A 19,486-nucleotide genomic window follows, 5' to 3' on the forward strand; every position below is an offset into this window, starting at 1 on the left:
GGTTAGGTATATATATTTCAAATGCTGCGGAGCGGTGTAGTGTTTATACTGCTACGTGCTCTTATGGCCGATATCTTACGGTTAGCGTACAACTCAGCTTATGAGCACTAGTGAGACCAAAAACAGTCTATGTGCTAACAAAACTTCATTGCTATTCTACACAATACAACACCACTCTCATACACCATCTATCTATCCATTGTTCGGCAGCGGGATCCGCACATGGAGAGCATGGGAACGCGATAAGATAGTTGACCGACTGACGTACGCGATAAAGAGATAAAACGTTTAGAAAGGCTGTCAGAATTGTCAAATTAGCGCTTAATTCTAACAAACAAGTAGAGCATTGAAGGGGAAAAGGAAATAGGGGGCAGATAAACGTACGTTGTCCTCAGGAGCAACGGTTCGGTCAAGGTAGGTGTCGAAGAAGGGGAGTTGCTGGAGAATGTCCTTGCGGACACGAGGGACCTCGCCGAAGAAGAAGAGGGCGAAGACACCAGCGCTGACACCGAAGGTAGCGGCGATGGATCCGCTGTTGATTGGGTAATTGCGTTAGCTGGGGGGCCCCTTTGCACAATTGATGTGGAATCCGGGGAGGATTAGACACTCACATCGTAGTGGCAGAGCCGACGGTGAAACCGGCGACGTGAGGAGCGACGGAGTACCTAGATTGAAAATGTCGAGTTAGCATCTATGCATCCAATGTATTCCGTCAAGGTCTGATGGGCGTCCGTCCGGCTCGGGATCTTGCGGCGTGTTGCGTATCCAATGGCCACACTGATAACGCACAAGCAATGTGCGAGACTTATAATGGCCCATTGTCTACACCGGAAGCATTCGGTCTGGGTATAGAGAAGGTAGGTATGTCTTCGGGGGAGTCTCACTTTCCGGCGAGGGGAGACCGGACAGACTGAGCTGCGGCACGACGGAAGGTTTGGGAGAACTATAGCCGTGTCACCAGAATGTTAGCAAGTGATGATACATAATGATATGCCCTCGCAATACGCACCATTTTGTGTGGTTCTTGTGGAATTGAACTTGCCAGCAGAGGACGTCAGACAATCGAGGTTGACCGGATTCGCGACACTCGACGAAAACCGGGAGACTTTGCCGCCCGACAGCCAATCAACGGCCACGAGATTATAAGCACGTGATCTTGAATACCGGCCCGAAGTGTTTATTGCCCAGATGCTAGTATTTACTCTATACAAGACGTTTAATTAAATTGGAAGAAAATACTATTCATGTTTATACCGCTGTCATTCAATAAATAGCTAGGTTTATTCAAGTATTATCAAAAAAACACAGGAAGAGAAAATAAGAAGAAAAATAAATAAACAGTGTATACTCAAAGTAGCGCAACTGTACAAGACTTCTTACGCTCCAAATCAGTCTACCTTGCCGGTTGAGCCTCCATTTAGAAGCCCCTCCTTGCCATCAAGGTGGAGAAGGCCGCCAGCATTGCCAGCAATGCCGAGAATTCCGCCACGGACTCCGCGCTTGAGCCCTCTCCCTCGGGCGACGTATGTCACGCCAATAACAGACACCAGGAGGATGATGGCGAAGATGATAGGATGGCCAGTGATGAATGTAGATGAAACGAAGAAGACTGACTCGAAAACGCCGATCGTGGATTTTGGTGTAAGTTTGGGAGGATTGGCAATGACAAGAGGAATAGTTTCGAGGATGGAGGTGCGAGAAGCCATGATGGAAGCACCGCTAGAAGAGGTATCCCAATAACGTCGGTTGTCCTGGTCATTAATGATGACACGCTCTCCCTTACCCACATCGATGCCATAGGTGGTTCGTAGCCAACGTTCCCAGAAGTCACCATCGATCCAAGCAAACTTCACTTGTTTCTTCTCGTCTTCGCGGATGGAGACGTGCATATTCTTGGCTGCACGCAAGGCACGCTGGTCATTGCGGTCTTCCGCCTCCTCGATTCGCAGTTGTTTGGAATCACGTAGCTCCTGTCGTTCTAACTGGAACAGCTGGATTTGTTTATCCATCCACTCGAGAGCCGCATTCTTCAGCTCGCGCTTCGACTCCTCGAACTCATTAGCACGGCTGCGACTTAGAATGCCAAGTACCACGAAGTTGCCATCCATGAGCTCACGGGCGTTCAGGGCGGTGAGTTCGGGAACTATGGGGAGCCACACAGTCCGCATCCAGTTGAGGATTTGCCGAATATCCCTCATATCTTTTGGCGCAATGGGGTTGAAATAGTTCGCCCGTCCACTCCGCGCAGCAAGAAGGCGCGGCCAGGTAGAGATTCTGAATCTTTCCGCTAGGGCGGCGCTATCTGTTTTGACTATTTTCGCATGTCCAATTAGGGGCATCGTAAGACGTTCCATGGCCTCAAAATCTTCCGAGGTTGTTGCATGGTCATAGAAGTACAAGAAGATAACCTCTTCTTTATCCTCCATTTCCTTGAAAGTCTCGGCATCCACATCATTAATCCCAGACCCAATTTCGACAGCCCTTTTGGCCCAGCTGACCAGATCACCAAGGCCTCGGAGACCATTGTACTCCACTCTCTCTGTACCGCGGAAGAAGTACATGGTTGGGAATGAGTTAACACGGGCATCCTTGCAGAGCCTGTGTTCAACTTCACAATTCACCTCGCCAATGTTGAGAGTATGTTGCATTTCCTTGGCCATTTGCGCCCAGTTGGGGGCCAGCGCTTGACAGTGGTGGCACCAGGGTGCGTAGAATTTGATAAACCATGGTTCTTTGGACGTGGTAACAAGCCTCTGGAAGCTTTCTGCGGTGAGAGGAACAGAGATTCCCTGGGGATTTACCGGCGCCTTTACCTTTGGCTTTGATTTCGGAGTCGCGGCTTTCTCAGGTGGATTTTCCGGCGCTCGTTGGACAGGTTGTTGAGTATCCTCGTCATTGTGTTTTTCACCAGCTTTGGAGCCTGCCTCTGGATTCTTATCTTTGGCGGCCGGGGCTTCCGGCTCGGCTGTCGTATCGACTCCCTTAGCACCGGGTTCTGGAAGTTTAAGGCCCTTTACAGGGCGAGATCCAGGCCGGATCGTTTCCAACTTTTCTTCAATGTATTCACTGAAGACTTCCATGTCTTTCCTTTTCAGATCTCGCTCAACTTGCTCAACTTGCTGCCCATCATGATAGAAGGAGAATGTCGGCCACTGCAATACATCCAGCTTTTTGCAGAAATCGCCATACGCCAGACAGTTCATGGACGCAAAATGGAAGTTGTAGAAACGCTCAAACGAGTTCAAAGATCCGGTGTCGGATGATTGTGTGGAGGCTAGCGGGTTAGAAGTCTATCCTTGGTTAGCTAAGGTTGTGAAAAACATGGACTAGATGACGCTCACATAGTAAAACTCGTACAATGTCTGCCACGTAGGGGCAATCTTATTACAGTGGGGGCACGAGGGCGAATATTGCTTGATGAACCTGTCGACATATTAGAACGTGGACCAATATTAGCTAGGTGCGGAAGTTGAGAATGGCGACGAACCAATATCCATCCTTGACAGTTTCCTCAAAGTTATCAGGAGTAAGCTCCTTCATAGGCGGAACCTCAATTCCATTAAAAAGTGTGGGTGCCGAAGCCGAGTTGTCAGACTCAGATCTTTTCACCAGACGTTTCGTCGAGATGGTTTGGTCAGAAGGAGCAGCGAAGGTGGGAAGCGCGAAGAGCGAGATTAATGACCATGTCAAAAGAGACGAGCGCATTTTGGCGATATTTCAAGGCTCGACGCCTTGCTTGTGTGTATAATTATAACGAGAGTATGAGAAGGGGAGCGAGTCTAGATTGAATCAAAGGTGGCACATTCGGCGACGAAGATCAAACGCGGGCTGGTTGAGAGGATAAGCGCCGTACAGCTGTGACGTAGGGGCAGATAGGCGTCAATTAAGATAAAACGAGGCGATGATGTCGAGAAATCTGCGGTGTCACCCGCACGCCCTCAGACAAAAGACTTGAAAAAGAGGGCCTGGGATAAACAGGAGTGAGGCTGTCTCCTTTGACGGGATCCAGAAGAAGTGGCTGTTGCAGCGTTGCTGCCTCAGGCTCTAACACGCTAGTTTCTCCGCCTCCCGATGGAACCTCAACCTTGAGCCGATTCACCACATCCTGTCCCCCAGACTCCCAGCTGCGAGAGAGAACCCCGTCGGCTTTCCTTTTGGGTCAATTCCTTTTCTCTGCCTCATATCCCTTAGGTCACAATGCGATCTACACTCCGGCTGCTGGCCAGCGTCAAACCGGCCCGGTATTTGGAGCCTTTCGCTCCGACCGGTTTGACTGGTCTGCAGACACACCCAAGCCCTCGTCCCACCCTGATCTACCTCTACACATCGACGCTGCAGAAGCTAAAGGCTTTCCCTGAATCCTCGGTCTACCGCCAGTCTACTGAAGCATTGACCCGCCACCGCCTGCAAATAATCGAGTCCACGAAGCCACCTGGATTTGACGCTTGGCTGGAGCGCGTGAAGAAGACCGTGGGTGCTGAGCCTGAGCGATTCGTATCTCTTCGCCAGGCAGATGGAACTTACGCCGGTGCTTTGCGTGACGACAACAGCGACAACCCCCGTGGAGAGGAATGGGATGGAGAAAAGTTGGAAGCAACCACGGAGGGCCCTGCTCGTACACCGGAACAACAGGCCCGCTGGGAGAAAGACTTGGAGGGGGGTACATCCGCTGCTTCAGAAGCGGATTCGGATTTCCACACCCTCCAGATGAAGTGGGAGAATGAACCTGCCCTTGAGGCCGAGCAGTACGTTGGCCCACTCTATTCGGCTTATAGCGAACGGTATGCTGATGAAATACTTGTAGGGTTTCCGAACTCGAGAAGCAGATTGGCGCAGGTCTTATTGAGGAGGTTATCCAAGTGGCCGAGGGTGAGCTGAAACTGGTGGATGAACTGTACAAGTCCAAGGCGTAAGTTTCCGATCCGGTTCATTTGAATCATTACGTTTAACTGACATATCTGCAGCTGGGAGGAATTGGAAGAGAAGCCTAGACCCGGACAGTGGACTTACTTCGAACGCAAGTAAACGGTCGTTGCTACAATGATTGATTGATAGAACCTCGAATTACCTGTACTTATTAGCCGACGCCGGCCATCCGGCTCGATGCCTCTGTGACAATTATATCTTCCATGGTTGCATAGATTCCTTTATTTCATTTAATTTGTCATGTTCCATTTCCCTCTCGTTGTCCATCTGTTATTGAGTTGCCTGGTTGTATACTTTGCGTGGCTCAGGTGGCCGGGGAAGGCCAATGGCTTTTCACTGAACTCATGAGATAAACGCCAGATCCACAAAAAAAAATACTAAAATAAACCTAATCAACTCGAAAACTAGCAATTATCGCCGCAGCGCTTAGATATACAAGTGGTCGTAGGTGATGGTCCAGAACCGCAGGCGGTGAGAAGAGCATCGCTAGCCAACCAACTGCGGATGGACGAGCTGGCGGGATTATTGCCGTCTCCTTGTGGACACATCGCTGGACTCCCATTCACCTCCCCCAAGGCGATTCCCCTCGGCTCTTTTCCTTTGTGTCTATAACTTGCTGTCAAACTAGACTTCCATAGGAAGTTCATTGAAATCCCGGGCTGGGCTGTCTGAACGGCTCGTGGCCTGGTTCCCCTCCCTGATCGATCATCTCCGACGCCGCACATAGTCGCGATTCTCCTTTCCCCCACCCAACATGAGATTGGATATCAAGGTATGATTTCTGGCTCAGAAACTGCGAATTGAATGTCCTATACTATGAGGACACCGTGCTGGATATATCACTCGCAATTGGAGGCTGGTTGCTGACCGAGAGACGTAAATTCAGAGACAACTCTTTGCTCGCTCGGAGCGAGTAAAGGGCATTGACTTTCACCCTACAGAGCCATGGGTAAGTGTCCATCGAATATCTCAGGGCCTTGAAAAAAACTAACTTAAGTTTAGATCCTGACAACATTATACAGCGGTTCGTGGACAAATTGCTGCATGGATGGTTTGTTGTGTATGCTAATCCCTGCTTGTAGGTCACGTATACATATGGTCTTATGAGACTCAGGTAAGTAACTCGCCAAAGGGATTATCCCTGGAGAAGAAGCTGAACAATTGCCTCTCTAGTCCATCATCAAAACCTTCGAACTTACCGATGTCCCCGTCCGCGCTGGGCGATTTATCGCTCGAAAGAATTGGATAGTCTGTGGCTCAGATGATTTCCAGCTTCGTATTTACAACTACAACACCTCCGAGAAGATCGCTTCATTTGAAGCGCACCCAGATTACATCCGCTCCATCGTCGTCCACCCAACCCAGCCGTTCGTGCTTACCGCTTCCGATGACATGACAATTAAGCTTTGGGACTGGGAGAAGGGGTGGAAGTGTGTCCAAGTATATGAAGGCCATAGCCATTATGTGATGGGTCTATCTATCAACCCAAAGGACACGAACACATTCGCCTCGGCGTGTTTGGATCGGACCGTTAAGATTTGGAGCTTAGGCTCACCGCACGCCAATTTTACGTTGGAGGCCCACGAAACAAAGGGTGTCAACCACGTCGACTACTACCCCCAGGCGGATAAGCCTTACCTCCTCACTACTTCCGATGATAAGACTGTGAAGGTCTGGGATTACACCACGAAGGCGCTCATTGCAACTCTGGAAGGACACACAAGCAACGTTTCTTTCGCCTGCTACCACCCAGAACTGCCAGTTATCATCTCTGGTTCTGAAGATGGAACAATCAAGATTTGGCACGCCAACACATATAGACTGGAGCAGTCTCTAAGTTATGGTCTAGAAAGAGCGTGGTGTGTTTCATACCAACGGGGTAGACAGGGCGTTGCGCTGGGTTTCGATGATGGAGCTGTTGTAGTGAAGATGGGCCGAGAGGAGCCAGCTGTTTCAATGGATGGGTCAGGAAAGATCGTTTGGGCGCGACACAGTGAAGTTGTGTCCACGGTCATCAAGGGTGGTGACGCTAGTGTCAAAGACGGATCGCCAATTTCTCTTCCGACCAAGGAACTGGGCTCATGCGAAGTTTACCCCCAAACGCTGTCCCATTCACCTAATGGGCGTTTTGTCTCCGTCTGTGGAGATGGCGAATACATTATCTATACCGCCCTTGCCTGGAGAAACAAGGCGTTTGGCCAAGCTCTGGACTTTGCTTGGGGCTCAAAAGACAACAGTAACGACTACGCCATCCGGGAGTCGCCTACCAGTGTCAAAATATTCAAAAACTTCAAGGAGGTCAGTGGTGGCCTGGATGTAGGCTTCCAGGCCGAAGGCCTTACAGGGGGTGTCCTACTTGGTGTTAGAGGACAGGGAGGAATTGGTATGTTCGATTGGGAAACTGGAAACCTTGTTCGACGTATCGAGGTTGAGCCGAGAGCTGTAAGGAAATCCATACATATTCTCATCCAAATTTCGCGCGCTAATTACTCGACATAGGTCTACTGGTCCGAGTCTGGAGAGCTGGTTACCCTTGCTTGCGAGGACTCATTCTATGTTCTGCGATTCTCTCGGGAGAACTATGTCAATGGGTTGAATGAAGGCGAAGCTGATGAGGACGGCGTTGAGTCCGCGTTCGAAGTCGTTACCGACGTTAATGAGTCTGTCAGGACAGGTCAATGGGTCGGGGACTGCTTCATCTACACGAATTCTACGAACCGCTTGAACTACCTCGTCGGCGACCAAACATATACGGTTTCGCACTTTGACCAGCCCATGTACGTCCTTGGTTATCTGCCTCGCGATGGCCGAGTTTATGTTGCCGATAAGGATGTCAACGCTGTCTCGTTTGCCCTGTCTCTTAGCATGGTTGAATATCAAACCGTTGTGCTGCGTGGAGACATGGATCTCGCGGCGGAGCTGCTTCAGGATATTCCCAAGGACCAGATGAACAAGGTTGCACGGTTCCTTGAAGGCCAGGGATATAAAGAATTGGCTCTGGAAGTTGCAACCGACCAGGAACACCGCTTTGAGCTCGCCCTTGCTCTCAACAACCTCGACATTGCCCTTGATATTGCCCGTGAAGCGAATGCGGAACACAAGTGGAAGATCGTTGGTGATGCAGCCTTGTCAGGATGGAATCTTTCTCTCGCGCAAGAATGTTTCGTTAATGCCAAGGATGTTGGTTCCCTCCTACTTTTGCACACTGCTAGCGGCAACCAAGAGGGTCTACGAGCGCTCGCCGCGCAAGCTTCGGAAGCCGGTCTCCACAATGTTGCGTTCTCCACCCTTTGGTCCCTCGGAGATCTTGATGGCTGTATCGACCTGCTTGTCCGCACTAACCGCATCGCTGAATCCGTACTCTTTTCTCAGACTTACAAGCCTTCTCGAGCACCCGAACTTGTGGTCAAGTGGAAGGAGTCATTGGAGCAATCTGGCAAGGCAAAGATCTCCCGACTTATTGGTGTCCCGCCAGGTGCACCGGATGTTATAGCCGATGATGACTTGTTCCCCGAATGGGACGAGTATCTCCGTCTAGAGAAGGAAGGTGTTGTTACCGAGCCAGCATCATCGGGCTCCCTGATCGATGTTGATGAAGGAGAAGCTGAACCTGAGACGAACGCTTCGCAGGAGGTAGAGGCAGAGGCATGAATACCTCACTAGTTTCAAGTGCTGGTAGGATTTAATGTGGGCATGATTATTTACACAGTTATGTGGGTTGCCTAGACGAGAAATTGGTGAGCTTAAAGAAGACAAGGAAATAACAACATGGTGTTTTGAAATGTTAATACGCAGCTATAAAATTCGCCTCGGGGAGCGCATGGTTTTTTGTATCTGCTTTTCTCAACCCCTCTTCGCCTACTTTTATATCTATTTGTTTCAATCTAGAATTCTTATGTGCTATTTACAGTGCTTCTACGCTCATGTGGTTCCCATGGGTCTGTGGAACAATTTTACCACTAAAAAGGGCACCCTTAGTAAGGGTCTGTATTGCATGATATCTAGTCTGATAGGGTCCTTGCATATCATTCTTCGTAGCAATTCAGCTTGGGGCTAGTTTGGCGCCTTTCTTGCGGCCTCTGTTCCTTTTAGCTCACCATCGGTTTAGTTGTGATAAATGAGAGCGGCTGGCACACGGCTGTGAAATCGGGCAGAAGTTCTGCATTTCAGCAAGACAACCGAGTCTCGAGATAAGAACCCCGTCAAGCGCCTAGGCTACCTTGGATCAAGCTGGATAGAAGCTGAAACAGGTGCATTTCAGGAAGATATACGGAGCCGATATTGCCGTAATATGCGCATGACTCGCTCACTGTGATACAGGTTTTCCGACGCAGCGTGTGTAATTGCGTCCGTGACTGGAATTCGACACCGTGGTTGACGGAACAAGAGCGAAAGTGCATCCCTTCCATGGGTATCGGGCGGCAGCAATGAGCACTCTTTCAGTGATTGAAGGTCAGAGGTAGACTGATCTAGAAGGAGTGATAACACCTCGCGTGTTCCCTTTCATTTTTCGTCCATGTAGATACCTAAAAGCATATCCAAGGTAATATTTAAATCAAACTGCTCGCTTAACATGGCGTGGATGATGTCGGTGTCGAAACTCTGGCATAAGAACAATATCTCTTCTTCAACCAGCCTCACCCTTCGAGGATGAAGCAATATTGCCTTAATCACATCTTTCCCATTCCCTTCCGTCCCCGCTATAGCCCTGATTACCCTTGTCTAGAGCCTTGTTGGGGAAGACGAGCTTGATCGCGTCTGATTTTGGGTGAATGTTTCAGTCGAGAAAACACGGCGCCTCGGAGACGAGGCTGAGTCCCCGAGTGAAAGCGTCATTCATGGCGATTGGTGTTGATTAGTGCTGGAGGCAAGGCTAATGCCAGTCGTCGACTCGTCAACATCATGTTCGTGCGCAGCAATTTATGCATTTAAGATTGATAATAATCGAGTATTCCGTTGGCTACGGACTCGAATTTCCAATTCTGACCGGAACCCTGTATATCCTCTCACCCACGTGAGGGGAACTGGCCTAGGTTAGTCTTCCTTACCATCATCTCCAATTTGAGGCTTACTAGGCCCAACTACTTTGTGTACGTAAGGCCTTACGGAAGAGAAAGATGATATGAGATATCAACTTATTGTTGGTCTATGAACCGGCCACTTCAATCAACACCCATAGTTTCCGCAAATTGTTTGCTTCCTAGTGCACTTGAAACCCGCCTGGGGAAATGGGAAAGACGAGAAACCGTAAAAAAAAACGAAATGAGAAAAGGCAAAAGGAAAATAAACCACATGAACGGCGGTGGAAGGCGGCGAGTCCACTGGATGGAACCGGACAGTTCGGAAGTGGTAAACTCAACCCCGTCGATAAAACAGCCCAAGTGAATTGCTTCCCTGTAGCGAATGTGTGGCTCATCGATAAAACCACGTTGGATGGATCAGACCAGCAGATCAGCGAGAAGGAAAGCACGGGTAGTCCATCTGGTATCTTAGGGCGAGGATGAGTGAAGTAACGGACGTAGAGAAACGTTGACCCATCTTTCCAACGCCAAAGGATGACCGAGACCGGAAACTGACGCAAAATCCCTAGGTAGATGTGCAAAAGGCATGTGAGAAATGAACGCGTAGGGTCCTGCCTGAATGTATCTTTGATGCAAGGGTAAACAAATCGAGAAAAGGCACAACTCGCTCAAACTGAGATCGCTGCCACGTACTAACCCAATCGCACAAAGATGCCCGGGAAAAAAAATTGGAACACGGTGGCGGGCGGAAAAACACAGAGTGAAAAAGGTAGTAACGAGAAAAAAAAAAAAAACGGAGAGTTTGGCGTAGGTGGCAGGCTATGCGTAGGCAACAGTGAAATGCAAGGGTAGATCGGGACAAGAGATCTTTTCGTCTTGGAGCCCGTCTTGTGCGGTTGGCTAAAGCATGTCCGTCACTGACAGTGAGAAGCGCTTTACTCAGGAATACTAGCGAAGGATGGATCCTTCACACTGCCACCTGCATCGCCGAGACCAGCAACGGGGCGGTTGTAAGACCATCCTTCAAATTGTTGCTGCTGGGTCGAGGACAACATGGGGCCGTCCACGTATGAATCCTTGGGAGCTTCAGAAGTAAATTCGGTATCAAAGTTTTTAGTGTCACGGGCATCCGCCTATATAAATGTTAGTAAAAGAGGGCTTGCTCATTATGGTGAGCTGGAGGTGTTGCTACATACCACATTGGGTCGGAAGCTTGGCTCATACTTCCTCTGGAGCAGCTTACGCCAGTCAATATTGGCAAAGAAGTGGTGAGATTTGATTTCTGCGGCACCATTGGCACCGAGTCTGCGGTGTGGATCACGGTCAAGAAGTCGAGTGAGAAGGTCCCGTGCGGCAGGGGGGACAATGTCGCTGCTTGGGAAGGTCAAAGGCTCCTGTAGGATCTTGCGATACATATCATTTGTGTTCTCGTCATAGAACGGCGGAAGACCCGTCAACATCTCGTAGAGAAGTACACCCAGAGTCCACCAGTCGACGGTCTTGGTGTATCCCTGCCCTAGGAGTAGCTCGGGAGCAAGGTACTCTGGAGTCCCGCAGAATGCTGGATCACGTTAGTTAATCAATCCCAAGCTATGTAGTCGGAGGTTTTCTTACTGTTTGTTCGATCTTCATCCTTCATATCAAGTTTGCACAAGCCAAAGTCGCACAATGCAATATGACCAGTGTAGTCAAGAAGAATGTTCTCAGGTTTCAGGTCGCGGTAAATGACCTTGAAGCCATGCAAGCACTCAAGCGCGCAGAGCAGCTCGGCGGTATAGAAACGGGCACGGTTGACATCGAATCGCTGCTCTCGTTGAAGGTGATGGAACAACTCTCCACCGTTCACAAACGCCAGGACAAAATATAACTTCTCCGGTGATTGGAAGGAGAATTTGAGAGGTACGATGAACGGATTGTTGATTTGTGCAAGTACGGACCTTTCGGCGAGAGTGTGCGTGACTTCCGATCGCGAGATAATGTGTGCCTTACGAATGGTCTTGAGGGCGTAGATGCGGCCGGTATCTTTCTTCCTGTAGATCTGTTAGTACATGGAATTTTGATATTTAGGTGCAAACGTTACGAGCACTTACATAACCTGCATGACCTTTCCGAAACTACCCTTACCAACGACCTTCAGCAAGTCGAAGTCCTCCAGCTTCATGCTGCGGTGCTTGTTTTCGATAAAAGATACGCTGATTCTGATTGAACCAGTGCCGAACTGGAGTTCATGCCATTCGGCCCCAAACTGTCCCAGGCTAGCCTCCTGTGCGGCATGAGCAGCAGCTGCCTTCTGGTTGTCTTTTTTGCTCAATTTAGGGTCATCGACGTAAGGCTGGGGATCCTCATCGAACCGCGGGTGCACCTTGACCGCACCCAAGAAGATATCCTCGTTCCGACCGGCACCTTGCCGAGCACCAGGATTACGGAGGTATAGTTGAACATTCAAATCGGTCTTACGAGACACATCGAACTTGAATGCGGTATTGTCGCCAGCCCACAGCGGGTTTTCCGGTGTTCCTGAAACTGCATCGACGAAGACTTGATTTTTTTCGAAATCTAGTAGGGCATAAGGAAGGTATTTGGTCGAGTACCGACCGTGGATAGTCGGAGCAGCGTTGATGCCCGAGCTTGTTGACTGAGGACGGTTGCTTTGCACAAATGAACCTGCTTGCCCGTGTGCGGAGTGAGAGGACGAGGAATTGGGCCGCACTCCATAGCCGTTCTGGACGTGAGAGTTGAAGACCTGTTGGTAATGCTGTGGCAGAGCGAAGCTGCGGCCTTCGTGGAGAGTAACAATCAAGATGCCGGGGTTGACGGGTGCCACGGGAGGAGAGACGAGCGATTCCGAGGCAGCTTCGTGAAACGTTAGATAACCCCGGATTCTAAAACGAGACTTAAGAACATACCAATTCCGTTGTTGGAGGTATCCGACGACAGTCTCGGAGTCTGCGATGTGGCCGGTGTTTCCTCTCCGGATTCACCCTTGATAGTAGATGTGGAGGAGGAGCGCGTGAAGCTTTGTGTTAAAGGAGCAAGGTGTGTCTCCTTGAGTTCTGGATTAGTAGAAACGGTGAGGTTAGTTTTCTGACCCATGAAAAAGGGGTGGGGTTTGGGGGAGGATTGGGAGACCAACTAAACATACTTTTGGTGATTTTCCAGGACATGGTGAAGGGGCGGTCTGGTGTCTCGTGGGAGGAGGGGGTTCGGTTCGTTGGTCCTGGATAGAAGCGAGTCGTCGTGGGCGTCCCGGGCAGGTTCGATCGCAGGCCTCGGGGTGAAGGGGAAAGCGAGAGAGCGGAGACGGTCGGCTAAAAAGAGAACGAAAAGAAAGGCTCGAGATCGAGTCTAAAGGGAGGCACCTCGTCGGCGCTGACAGTTGACAAGAAAATGAGGAGATGCAAGACCGCCACAGCCACAGCAGCCAGCAGTACGGAGTGACACGCCGACAGGGACGATCAGGATCTCGGGATGAGCGATTGAGACCTAACAGGGAGAGAGAGAGAAGGACAAGTCCGAGTAATTGAACCGGGGAGAGATGAGCCAAAGATACTTGGAGCCTAGAAAACCATATCTAGCCCTGGAGCCAAGGGGGCAGGAGGTGTGAAGGAACGGAGTAACACTGACTGATCGATTGGTGAGGTGTGTTGAATAATCGGGATGGAGGCTGAAGAGGGGAAATCGACGGCTTTCCCGAATGGGAGCGAACAAAGAGGGGGGAAAGCAAAGGAGGGACGCCAATGATTGGGTCGCGGAGAATGTTGCCTGAGTCTGAGAGGCGATATTGGCCTTGTTCTCAAGGCAGAATTGTGCCACAGGGGCTGTGTCAGATGCGCCAAGAGCAATAGGCTAGTGCACAGCCACCGCCTACCAGACGTCGTCCGCCCGCGATTGAGTGCTGGTTGATGCCAGGGCGAACAGACTCGACGCGCGAGCACAGATAATCAACATCATTATTCGAGGCCACAAACACCGCATTTTATTCGAGCCACCCAAACCTCGGTCACAGGATCCGATTCTGGCGATCAACCCCAGCCCTACGAACCATCACTGACCTCCTGCATCTCCACTTAGTCAGCTGCGGAGACATCAAGCATCCCTTTATCTGGACGACATCTGCGGCTATCCATCGCATCCATTATTCCGCTGAGTTCATCGAATTGCCCTCTATCCTTCCTGGAGGGCACAAACTTCTCGTCGAAACGGCTAAGGGCAACGCGGAGGATGAAAGGGCCCCGGGATCGATGGGTGTAATACGAAAGAAGACCGCCGCGCGCGGTACAGAAGCTGGCACCAAGTATCATTGCGATGTCTGCTCTGTGGACGTGACTTCTACTGTGAGACGCCCTTCAATGTGATGCAAAAAGCGGCAATTGTTTCACCCTTCTCGGGTTCCGTATCCTTTGCTAACTCCATCCCACACATTAGGTTCGCATATCATGCGCACACCCCGCCTGCCATGAATACGATCTATGTGTACCATGTTTCGCCGCCGGGGAAAAATCCAAAAACCATGACCCCCCGACGCATCCATTTCAAGTTATAGAACAAAATTCTGTCCCTATCTTTCAAGAAGATTGGGGTGCGGACGAGGAGTTGCTGTTGCTGGAAGGTGCCGAGATCTACGGGTTGGGCTCGTGGGCTGATATCGCGGATCATATCGGTGGCTATCGAACAAAGGATGAAGTGCGAGATCACTACTTGAGCACATATGTTGACAGCCCCAACTTTCCCCTGCCAGAACGCGCCGATCCTGAAGATACGCGTCTCCAAGACTCGATTTCAAAGGAAGAGTTCCAGTCTCGGAAGAAACGGCGCATCGAGGAGCGTAAGGATGCTGCCAAGGCGGCTGCTCCAACCACGCCGAAACAAAAGCCGACAGCCAGTGTGCCGGCTTGTCACGAGGTGCAGGGTTACATGCCGGGGCGACTGGAATTCGAGACGGAGTTTATGAATGATGCAGAGGAGGCTGTACAACATATGACCTTTGAGCCTGGCGCTGGCGATACTCCCAATAGTGAGACAGACGCAGAGATGGAATTGAAGATGACCGTCTTCGATATATACAACACCCGCCTCACGGCACGGACAGAGCGCAAAAAAATTATATTCGAGCATAACCTCCTTGATTATCGCAAGAACACAGCGTTGGAGAAAAAGCGAACGAAGGAGGAACGGGATCTACTGAACAAGGCCAAGCCCTTCGCGCGAATGATGAACCGCGACGATTTCGAAGAATTCAACAAGGGGCTAGAGTACGAGCACAATCTCCGGCTGGCAATCTCCCAATTACAGGAATGGCGTCAGATGGGAATCGGGGACCTCAAGGGTGGGGAGAAGTATGAGCAGGAGAAGCAGCAACGCCAAGCGCGACTCATGCCCCAGGGCTCATTCGAACGATTTGCCAGCACCCGTCCGAAACAGAACCAGCAGCCGGAGCAGGCCACTGCCGCCAACCAGCTGACGACACCCGAACTTCCGTTGCGACTGCAAAAAGCCGCCGGCACCCCCAAGGCGCCAGAGGCCAACGTTCCTATGAATGATTTTGACCGCGCCTTTGCTGCAAGTGGGGACGGCGCGGCTACGCCCCAGCCGACAAGAGCTAAATTTGTCATCCAGCCACTGAACGGCGTAATTCCTTGGAAGTTGGAAAATGAAGGTGCTCCGGACCTCCACCTTTTGACCAAGGAGGAGGTGGAGCTCTGCGACATCCTCCATATCCAGCCGAAGCCGTACTTAGTAATCAAAGAGACACTTTTAAAGGAGTCGATGAAGTCTGGCGGAAGTCTGAAAAAGAAGGATGCACGGACTATTTGCAAGGTATGTTCACAAATACGTAGAGTTTCATGATAGAACCACATTACTAAAAACTCTCCCTATGCAGATTGACAGTACGAAATCAAGTCGGGTATTCGATTTTATGGTGCATAGCGGATGGATAAACAAGGGATAAGTGCTATTCGGTTTGATTTTTTCTGACATTATTATCAGATTTTTCGCCTGGTTATATTGTACATACAGCAACGGAGAGAGGCGGCGTGGAGTTGTAGGCTTTGAAACACGAATTGTTACGACATCACTAAGCAGGTAGTATTAAGTTAGTTCTTAATACAATGCGAAGTTCACCACTATTGAATACTCGTAGAGCATAGACCCGGATCAACCAAGGCCAGACTCGAGAAACGAGATCGGACTCTTTTCCGCAACTCCAACTCCAAAACGAGAGCCTCGGCCCCAACGGCTAACGCAGTACCTATATTTACTATGTCTCTCTTTCCTCTCCTCTACGAGAACAATCCTGAGCACCTATGTAAAGAAATCAACCCAAAAAGCGACAAATAGAAGAGCTCCCAAAATGCCCTTCAAAACACCGCCACCAACTCCCCAATACAGCAAAATCAGCTTCCCAACCCCGCACATCCTCCTCGTCACGCTCTCGCGCCCCAAAGACCTCAACTGCATCAACTCGACCGGCCATGCAGAACTTCATGCGATCTGGGAATGGATGGACGAGGAGCCCTCGGTCCGCGTTGGGATCATAACTGGTGAGGGGAGAGCATTCTGTGCGGGGGCAGATTTGAAGGGTATGTACCTCCGGGACATATACTAGATAGGTATATGTCTTTATTCATCCATCCTGCTCGTGCTTTCTTCTCATGTTATCCTTATTTTGTTCATTATTGAATGTTAATAATAAATCCTGCCTGCAGAATGGAATAACAGCACGCAATCCTCCAAACCGCGCGCCCCAATGCCGCCCTCGGGCTTTGGGGGGCTCTCACGCCGCACAGGCAAAAAGCCTATAATTGCAGCCGTGAACGGACTGGCGCTCGGCGGAGGCTGCGAGATGATTACAAATACCGATATCGTTATATCCTCGGAGAAGGCGTTCTTCGGGTTCCCTGAGGTGCAGCGTGGGGTGGTTGCGTGGGCGGGGGCACTGCCAAGAATCGTGCGAACAGTGGGCAAGCAGCGGGCGATGGAGATGGTGCTTACAGGGCGGAGGGTAGAGGCGAGGGAGGCGGAGAAGTGGGGATTTGTGAATGAGGTTGTGGGTGGTGAGAAGGTGGTTGAGAGGGCCGTTGAGGTTGCGGCGCAGATTGCGGAGAATAGCCCTGATGCGGTTATAGTGAGCCGCGAGGGGGTTAAGATGGGGTGGGAGGGAGTAGGTGCGGAAGAAGGGACGCGGTTGATTACTGAAGCTTGGGAAAAGAAGCTGAATGCCGGTAACAATATCAAGGAGGGTCTGAGGGCATTTGTGGAAAAGAGGAAGCCACATTGGGGAGAAAGTAAGCTGTAGGCTTTCCAAGCCTAGTAACTTGTATGAAGGTATAGCTTTGTATTTCTCTACGCGCCATAGAACCTACTCAAGGACAAGACACATTAATGCAGGTCATGATTTCATTAATAGTAGCTCAGCTGCTCTGCACCTAAGTGATTACATACTTGCAAGTCATAAACGCTAAACCGAAATTCCATAATACATAAAACCCATGCCGACCATATTCGCCGTATCCCATGCACATTCAAGTTCCGTCCAGCGGCCAGACTTGTTCAACGTCGTTGGGGGAAGAAACTCGCCCGGTGACCTTTATATCCGTGCTCGAGTCGGCTCACTTTATGGAAGTACGTAAGTCTGGGTTCGAAACGAAATAAGAAAGGGAGGTGGTGTTGCGACAACGCTGGGCTGCGACAACTTGTTGGGGTGTTGATCCTACTTGGACTCTTGTTGAACGGTCCTCACGCGTTCAAGAACATGGGAATACAGTGGGTGGTCCCGTTCGAGCTCGGTGAGGGTCTTGGTGGCGTCCTCGGCCGTCTGTTCCTTAAGGATTTTCGCAAGTTCTGCACTCTCTTGATCGTCGGGCACATTCTGGAAGCGGAGAGCCTGCTCAATGGCGCCAAGAATAGCATCAAATTTCAGACCGCGCTCAGCAAGCTGGGAGGCAGGTCCGATGAAGCGCTCGTTGCGGGAAAGCTTGCGCAGTGGAGCCCGACCTACACGTTCAACGCCGTCCTCTAGGTAGTGGTTCGAGATACGTTCGATGATCTTATCGACATATTCCTTCTGTTCCTGTTCTGAAATACCATGCTTGTTGATGATCAGAGACGCGGTTTCTTCGAGAACCTTGTGGACAGTACTGCGGATATGTGAGTCGCGGAGAGAATCGGCGATAGTCTTCTTGCCAGCAAGGTGGCCGTAGTAGGCAGTCGTGGCGTGTCCGGTGTTAACGGTGAATAGCTTGCGCTCGATGTAGGGGTCGAGTTTCTCCACCCAGTGGATGGCAGGGACTTTGGGAGGTGCAACACCGTGCTCCTTGAAGGGTGTCTCCTCAACAACCCACTCGTAGTACTTCTCGATTCGGACATTGAGACCGTTGTTCGGAGGCTGGTTGGGGACGATACGGTCAATGGCGCAGTTGGCGAAAACAGCACGGCTGGAAAGGGTCTCGGCGGAAGTCTTCTTCTCGATGTGGCCGCGGAGTGTATCGGTAGCGTTGATGGCGTTCTCGCAAGCGATGACAGTTAGCGGGTTGGACAGACTGCGGGAGTCAATACCCTTTGCAATAACAGGAGCAATGAATTGAAGAACTCTGGGGCCAACAGCGCAGGTCACGATGTCCGCGGTTGCGATTTCCTGGACGACCCCGGCTTCGTCAGATTTGGAGTTGAGGGCGCGATAGTTGCGAATTGTCTTTGTAGTCTCCCCTTCCTCACTAATCTCCGTGATGTCATACGTCGGAGTCTTTTGGATGGAGGAGATAAGGTCGTCGACAACATCGACGAAGACGACTTCGTACCCAGCGTCGTGGAGGAACTCTCCAACGAAACCACGCCCGATATTTCCGCCACCGAAGTGAATTGCTTTACCCATTGTAGAAGGATTCTTTATGGAGTGGCTTGTGAAGTAGAAGTGGTTTGTGATTTGATGTATGTACGTGACGATATATGAAGAAGATTGTTCGAGGATCCAAGAGTTGGATGGTTGTGTTATGAGTGAAGGGAAAGATGGCGAAGAGAAGGGGGTGGGAGAGGGGTTATATAGCAAGGCCGGGCAGGAAACAGCCAAACAAGGAAGGGACGACGGAAGAATAGAGAAACGGGTCCGGTGAGTCGAAAGAGAAATGAGGCCAATGATAGCAGAGAAACTGCAGGCTGTGTCGTTGCGAAATGCAGAGAGGGTCTAAGAACACCTGGGAGAGTCCATAGTCATACTGTGGCTCCGAGTGGGGGCCTAGACATATTGCATCAATACCGACTAGCACGGCAACGCTGCCGTCCATTCACGCGCTTTCTGATTAGTTCCTGCTGCAGTAGATCTGGGGTCCGAGAGAAACCGGTTTATCTCCTTGCCTACGGGCTAGGACTGCTACATAGACTATTGGGTCTGTGAATAGAAGGCTCGGGTGTGAGTCTGCAACTTGACCAGTGTCCAGTCATGCCCAGACTCTGTACAACGTTCGCTGAGACGGGCTTTTGGCTGCCCGACGAGGCCCACGATTGTGTCGGAAATTACAACCGTCTAGCCGGAGCAAGGCCAC

At 50.5% G+C, this 19,486-nt stretch overlaps 8 protein-coding genes across 8 annotated transcripts; 4 read left to right on the forward strand and 4 right to left on the reverse strand.

Moving 5' to 3' along the window:
* Positions 1–288: 288 nt before the first annotated feature.
* Positions 289–1,012, reverse strand: APUU_11012A (cytochrome b-c1 complex subunit 10; the record flags this gene model as incomplete). The annotated part of the gene is made up of 5 exons (XM_041693569.1): positions 289–297; positions 385–532; positions 612–665; positions 885–943; positions 1,010–1,012. The coding sequence occupies 5 exons, from the start codon at positions 1,010–1,012 to the stop codon at positions 289–291; spliced, it is 273 nt and encodes a 90-aa protein (XP_041550378.1).
* A 376-nt stretch (positions 1,013–1,388) lies between these two features.
* On the reverse strand, positions 1,389–3,705 carry APUU_11013A (putative disulfide isomerase; the record flags this gene model as incomplete). Its single annotated transcript, XM_041693580.1, has 3 exons — positions 1,389–3,290; positions 3,342–3,423; positions 3,488–3,705. 3 exons carry the CDS (start codon positions 3,703–3,705, stop codon positions 1,389–1,391), a joined length of 2,202 nt encoding a protein of 733 aa, XP_041550379.1.
* Positions 3,706–4,197: 492 nt separating this feature from the next.
* Positions 4,198–5,025, forward strand: APUU_11014S (complex I NDUFA5 subunit family protein; the record flags this gene model as incomplete). Its single annotated transcript, XM_041693591.1, has 3 exons — positions 4,198–4,745; positions 4,805–4,909; positions 4,965–5,025. The coding sequence occupies 3 exons, from the start codon at positions 4,198–4,200 to the stop codon at positions 5,023–5,025; spliced, it is 714 nt and encodes a 237-aa protein (XP_041550380.1).
* Positions 5,026–5,680: 655 nt separating this feature from the next.
* Positions 5,681–8,577, forward strand: APUU_11015S (coatomer subunit beta'; the record flags this gene model as incomplete). Its single annotated transcript, XM_041693602.1, has 6 exons — positions 5,681–5,698; positions 5,813–5,875; positions 5,929–5,950; positions 6,009–6,040; positions 6,100–7,368; positions 7,426–8,577. 6 exons carry the CDS (start codon positions 5,681–5,683, stop codon positions 8,575–8,577), a joined length of 2,556 nt encoding a protein of 851 aa, XP_041550381.1.
* A 2,305-nt stretch (positions 8,578–10,882) lies between these two features.
* Positions 10,883–13,111, reverse strand: APUU_11016A (serine/threonine-protein kinase; the record flags this gene model as incomplete). The annotated part of the gene is made up of 6 exons (XM_041693613.1): positions 10,883–11,080; positions 11,144–11,508; positions 11,562–11,977; positions 12,038–12,800; positions 12,854–13,000; positions 13,090–13,111. 6 exons carry the CDS (start codon positions 13,109–13,111, stop codon positions 10,883–10,885), a joined length of 1,911 nt encoding a protein of 636 aa, XP_041550382.1.
* Positions 13,112–14,188: 1,077 nt separating this feature from the next.
* Positions 14,189–15,897, forward strand: adaB (chromatin-binding transcription regulator ADA2; the record flags this gene model as incomplete). The annotated part of the gene is made up of 3 exons (XM_041693624.1): positions 14,189–14,281; positions 14,373–15,764; positions 15,829–15,897. The coding sequence occupies 3 exons, from the start codon at positions 14,189–14,191 to the stop codon at positions 15,895–15,897; spliced, it is 1,554 nt and encodes a 517-aa protein (XP_041550383.1).
* Positions 15,898–16,299: 402 nt separating this feature from the next.
* On the forward strand, positions 16,300–17,244 carry APUU_11018S (enoyl-CoA hydratase/isomerase family protein; the record flags this gene model as incomplete). The annotated part of the gene is made up of 2 exons (XM_041693635.1): positions 16,300–16,528; positions 16,655–17,244. 2 exons carry the CDS (start codon positions 16,300–16,302, stop codon positions 17,242–17,244), a joined length of 819 nt encoding a protein of 272 aa, XP_041550384.1.
* Positions 17,245–17,535: 291 nt separating this feature from the next.
* On the reverse strand, positions 17,536–18,819 carry APUU_11019A (mannitol-1-phosphate 5-dehydrogenase; the record flags this gene model as incomplete). Its single annotated transcript, XM_041693646.1, has 2 exons — positions 17,536–17,560; positions 17,663–18,819. The coding sequence occupies 2 exons, from the start codon at positions 18,817–18,819 to the stop codon at positions 17,536–17,538; spliced, it is 1,182 nt and encodes a 393-aa protein (XP_041550385.1).
* Between the last annotated feature and the right edge of the window lie 667 nt (positions 18,820–19,486).

This window comes from Aspergillus puulaauensis, chromosome 1 (genome assembly GCF_016861865.1).
Source record: "Aspergillus puulaauensis MK2 DNA, chromosome 1, nearly complete sequence".
Classification (NCBI taxonomy): domain Eukaryota; kingdom Fungi; phylum Ascomycota; class Eurotiomycetes; order Eurotiales; family Aspergillaceae; genus Aspergillus; species Aspergillus puulaauensis.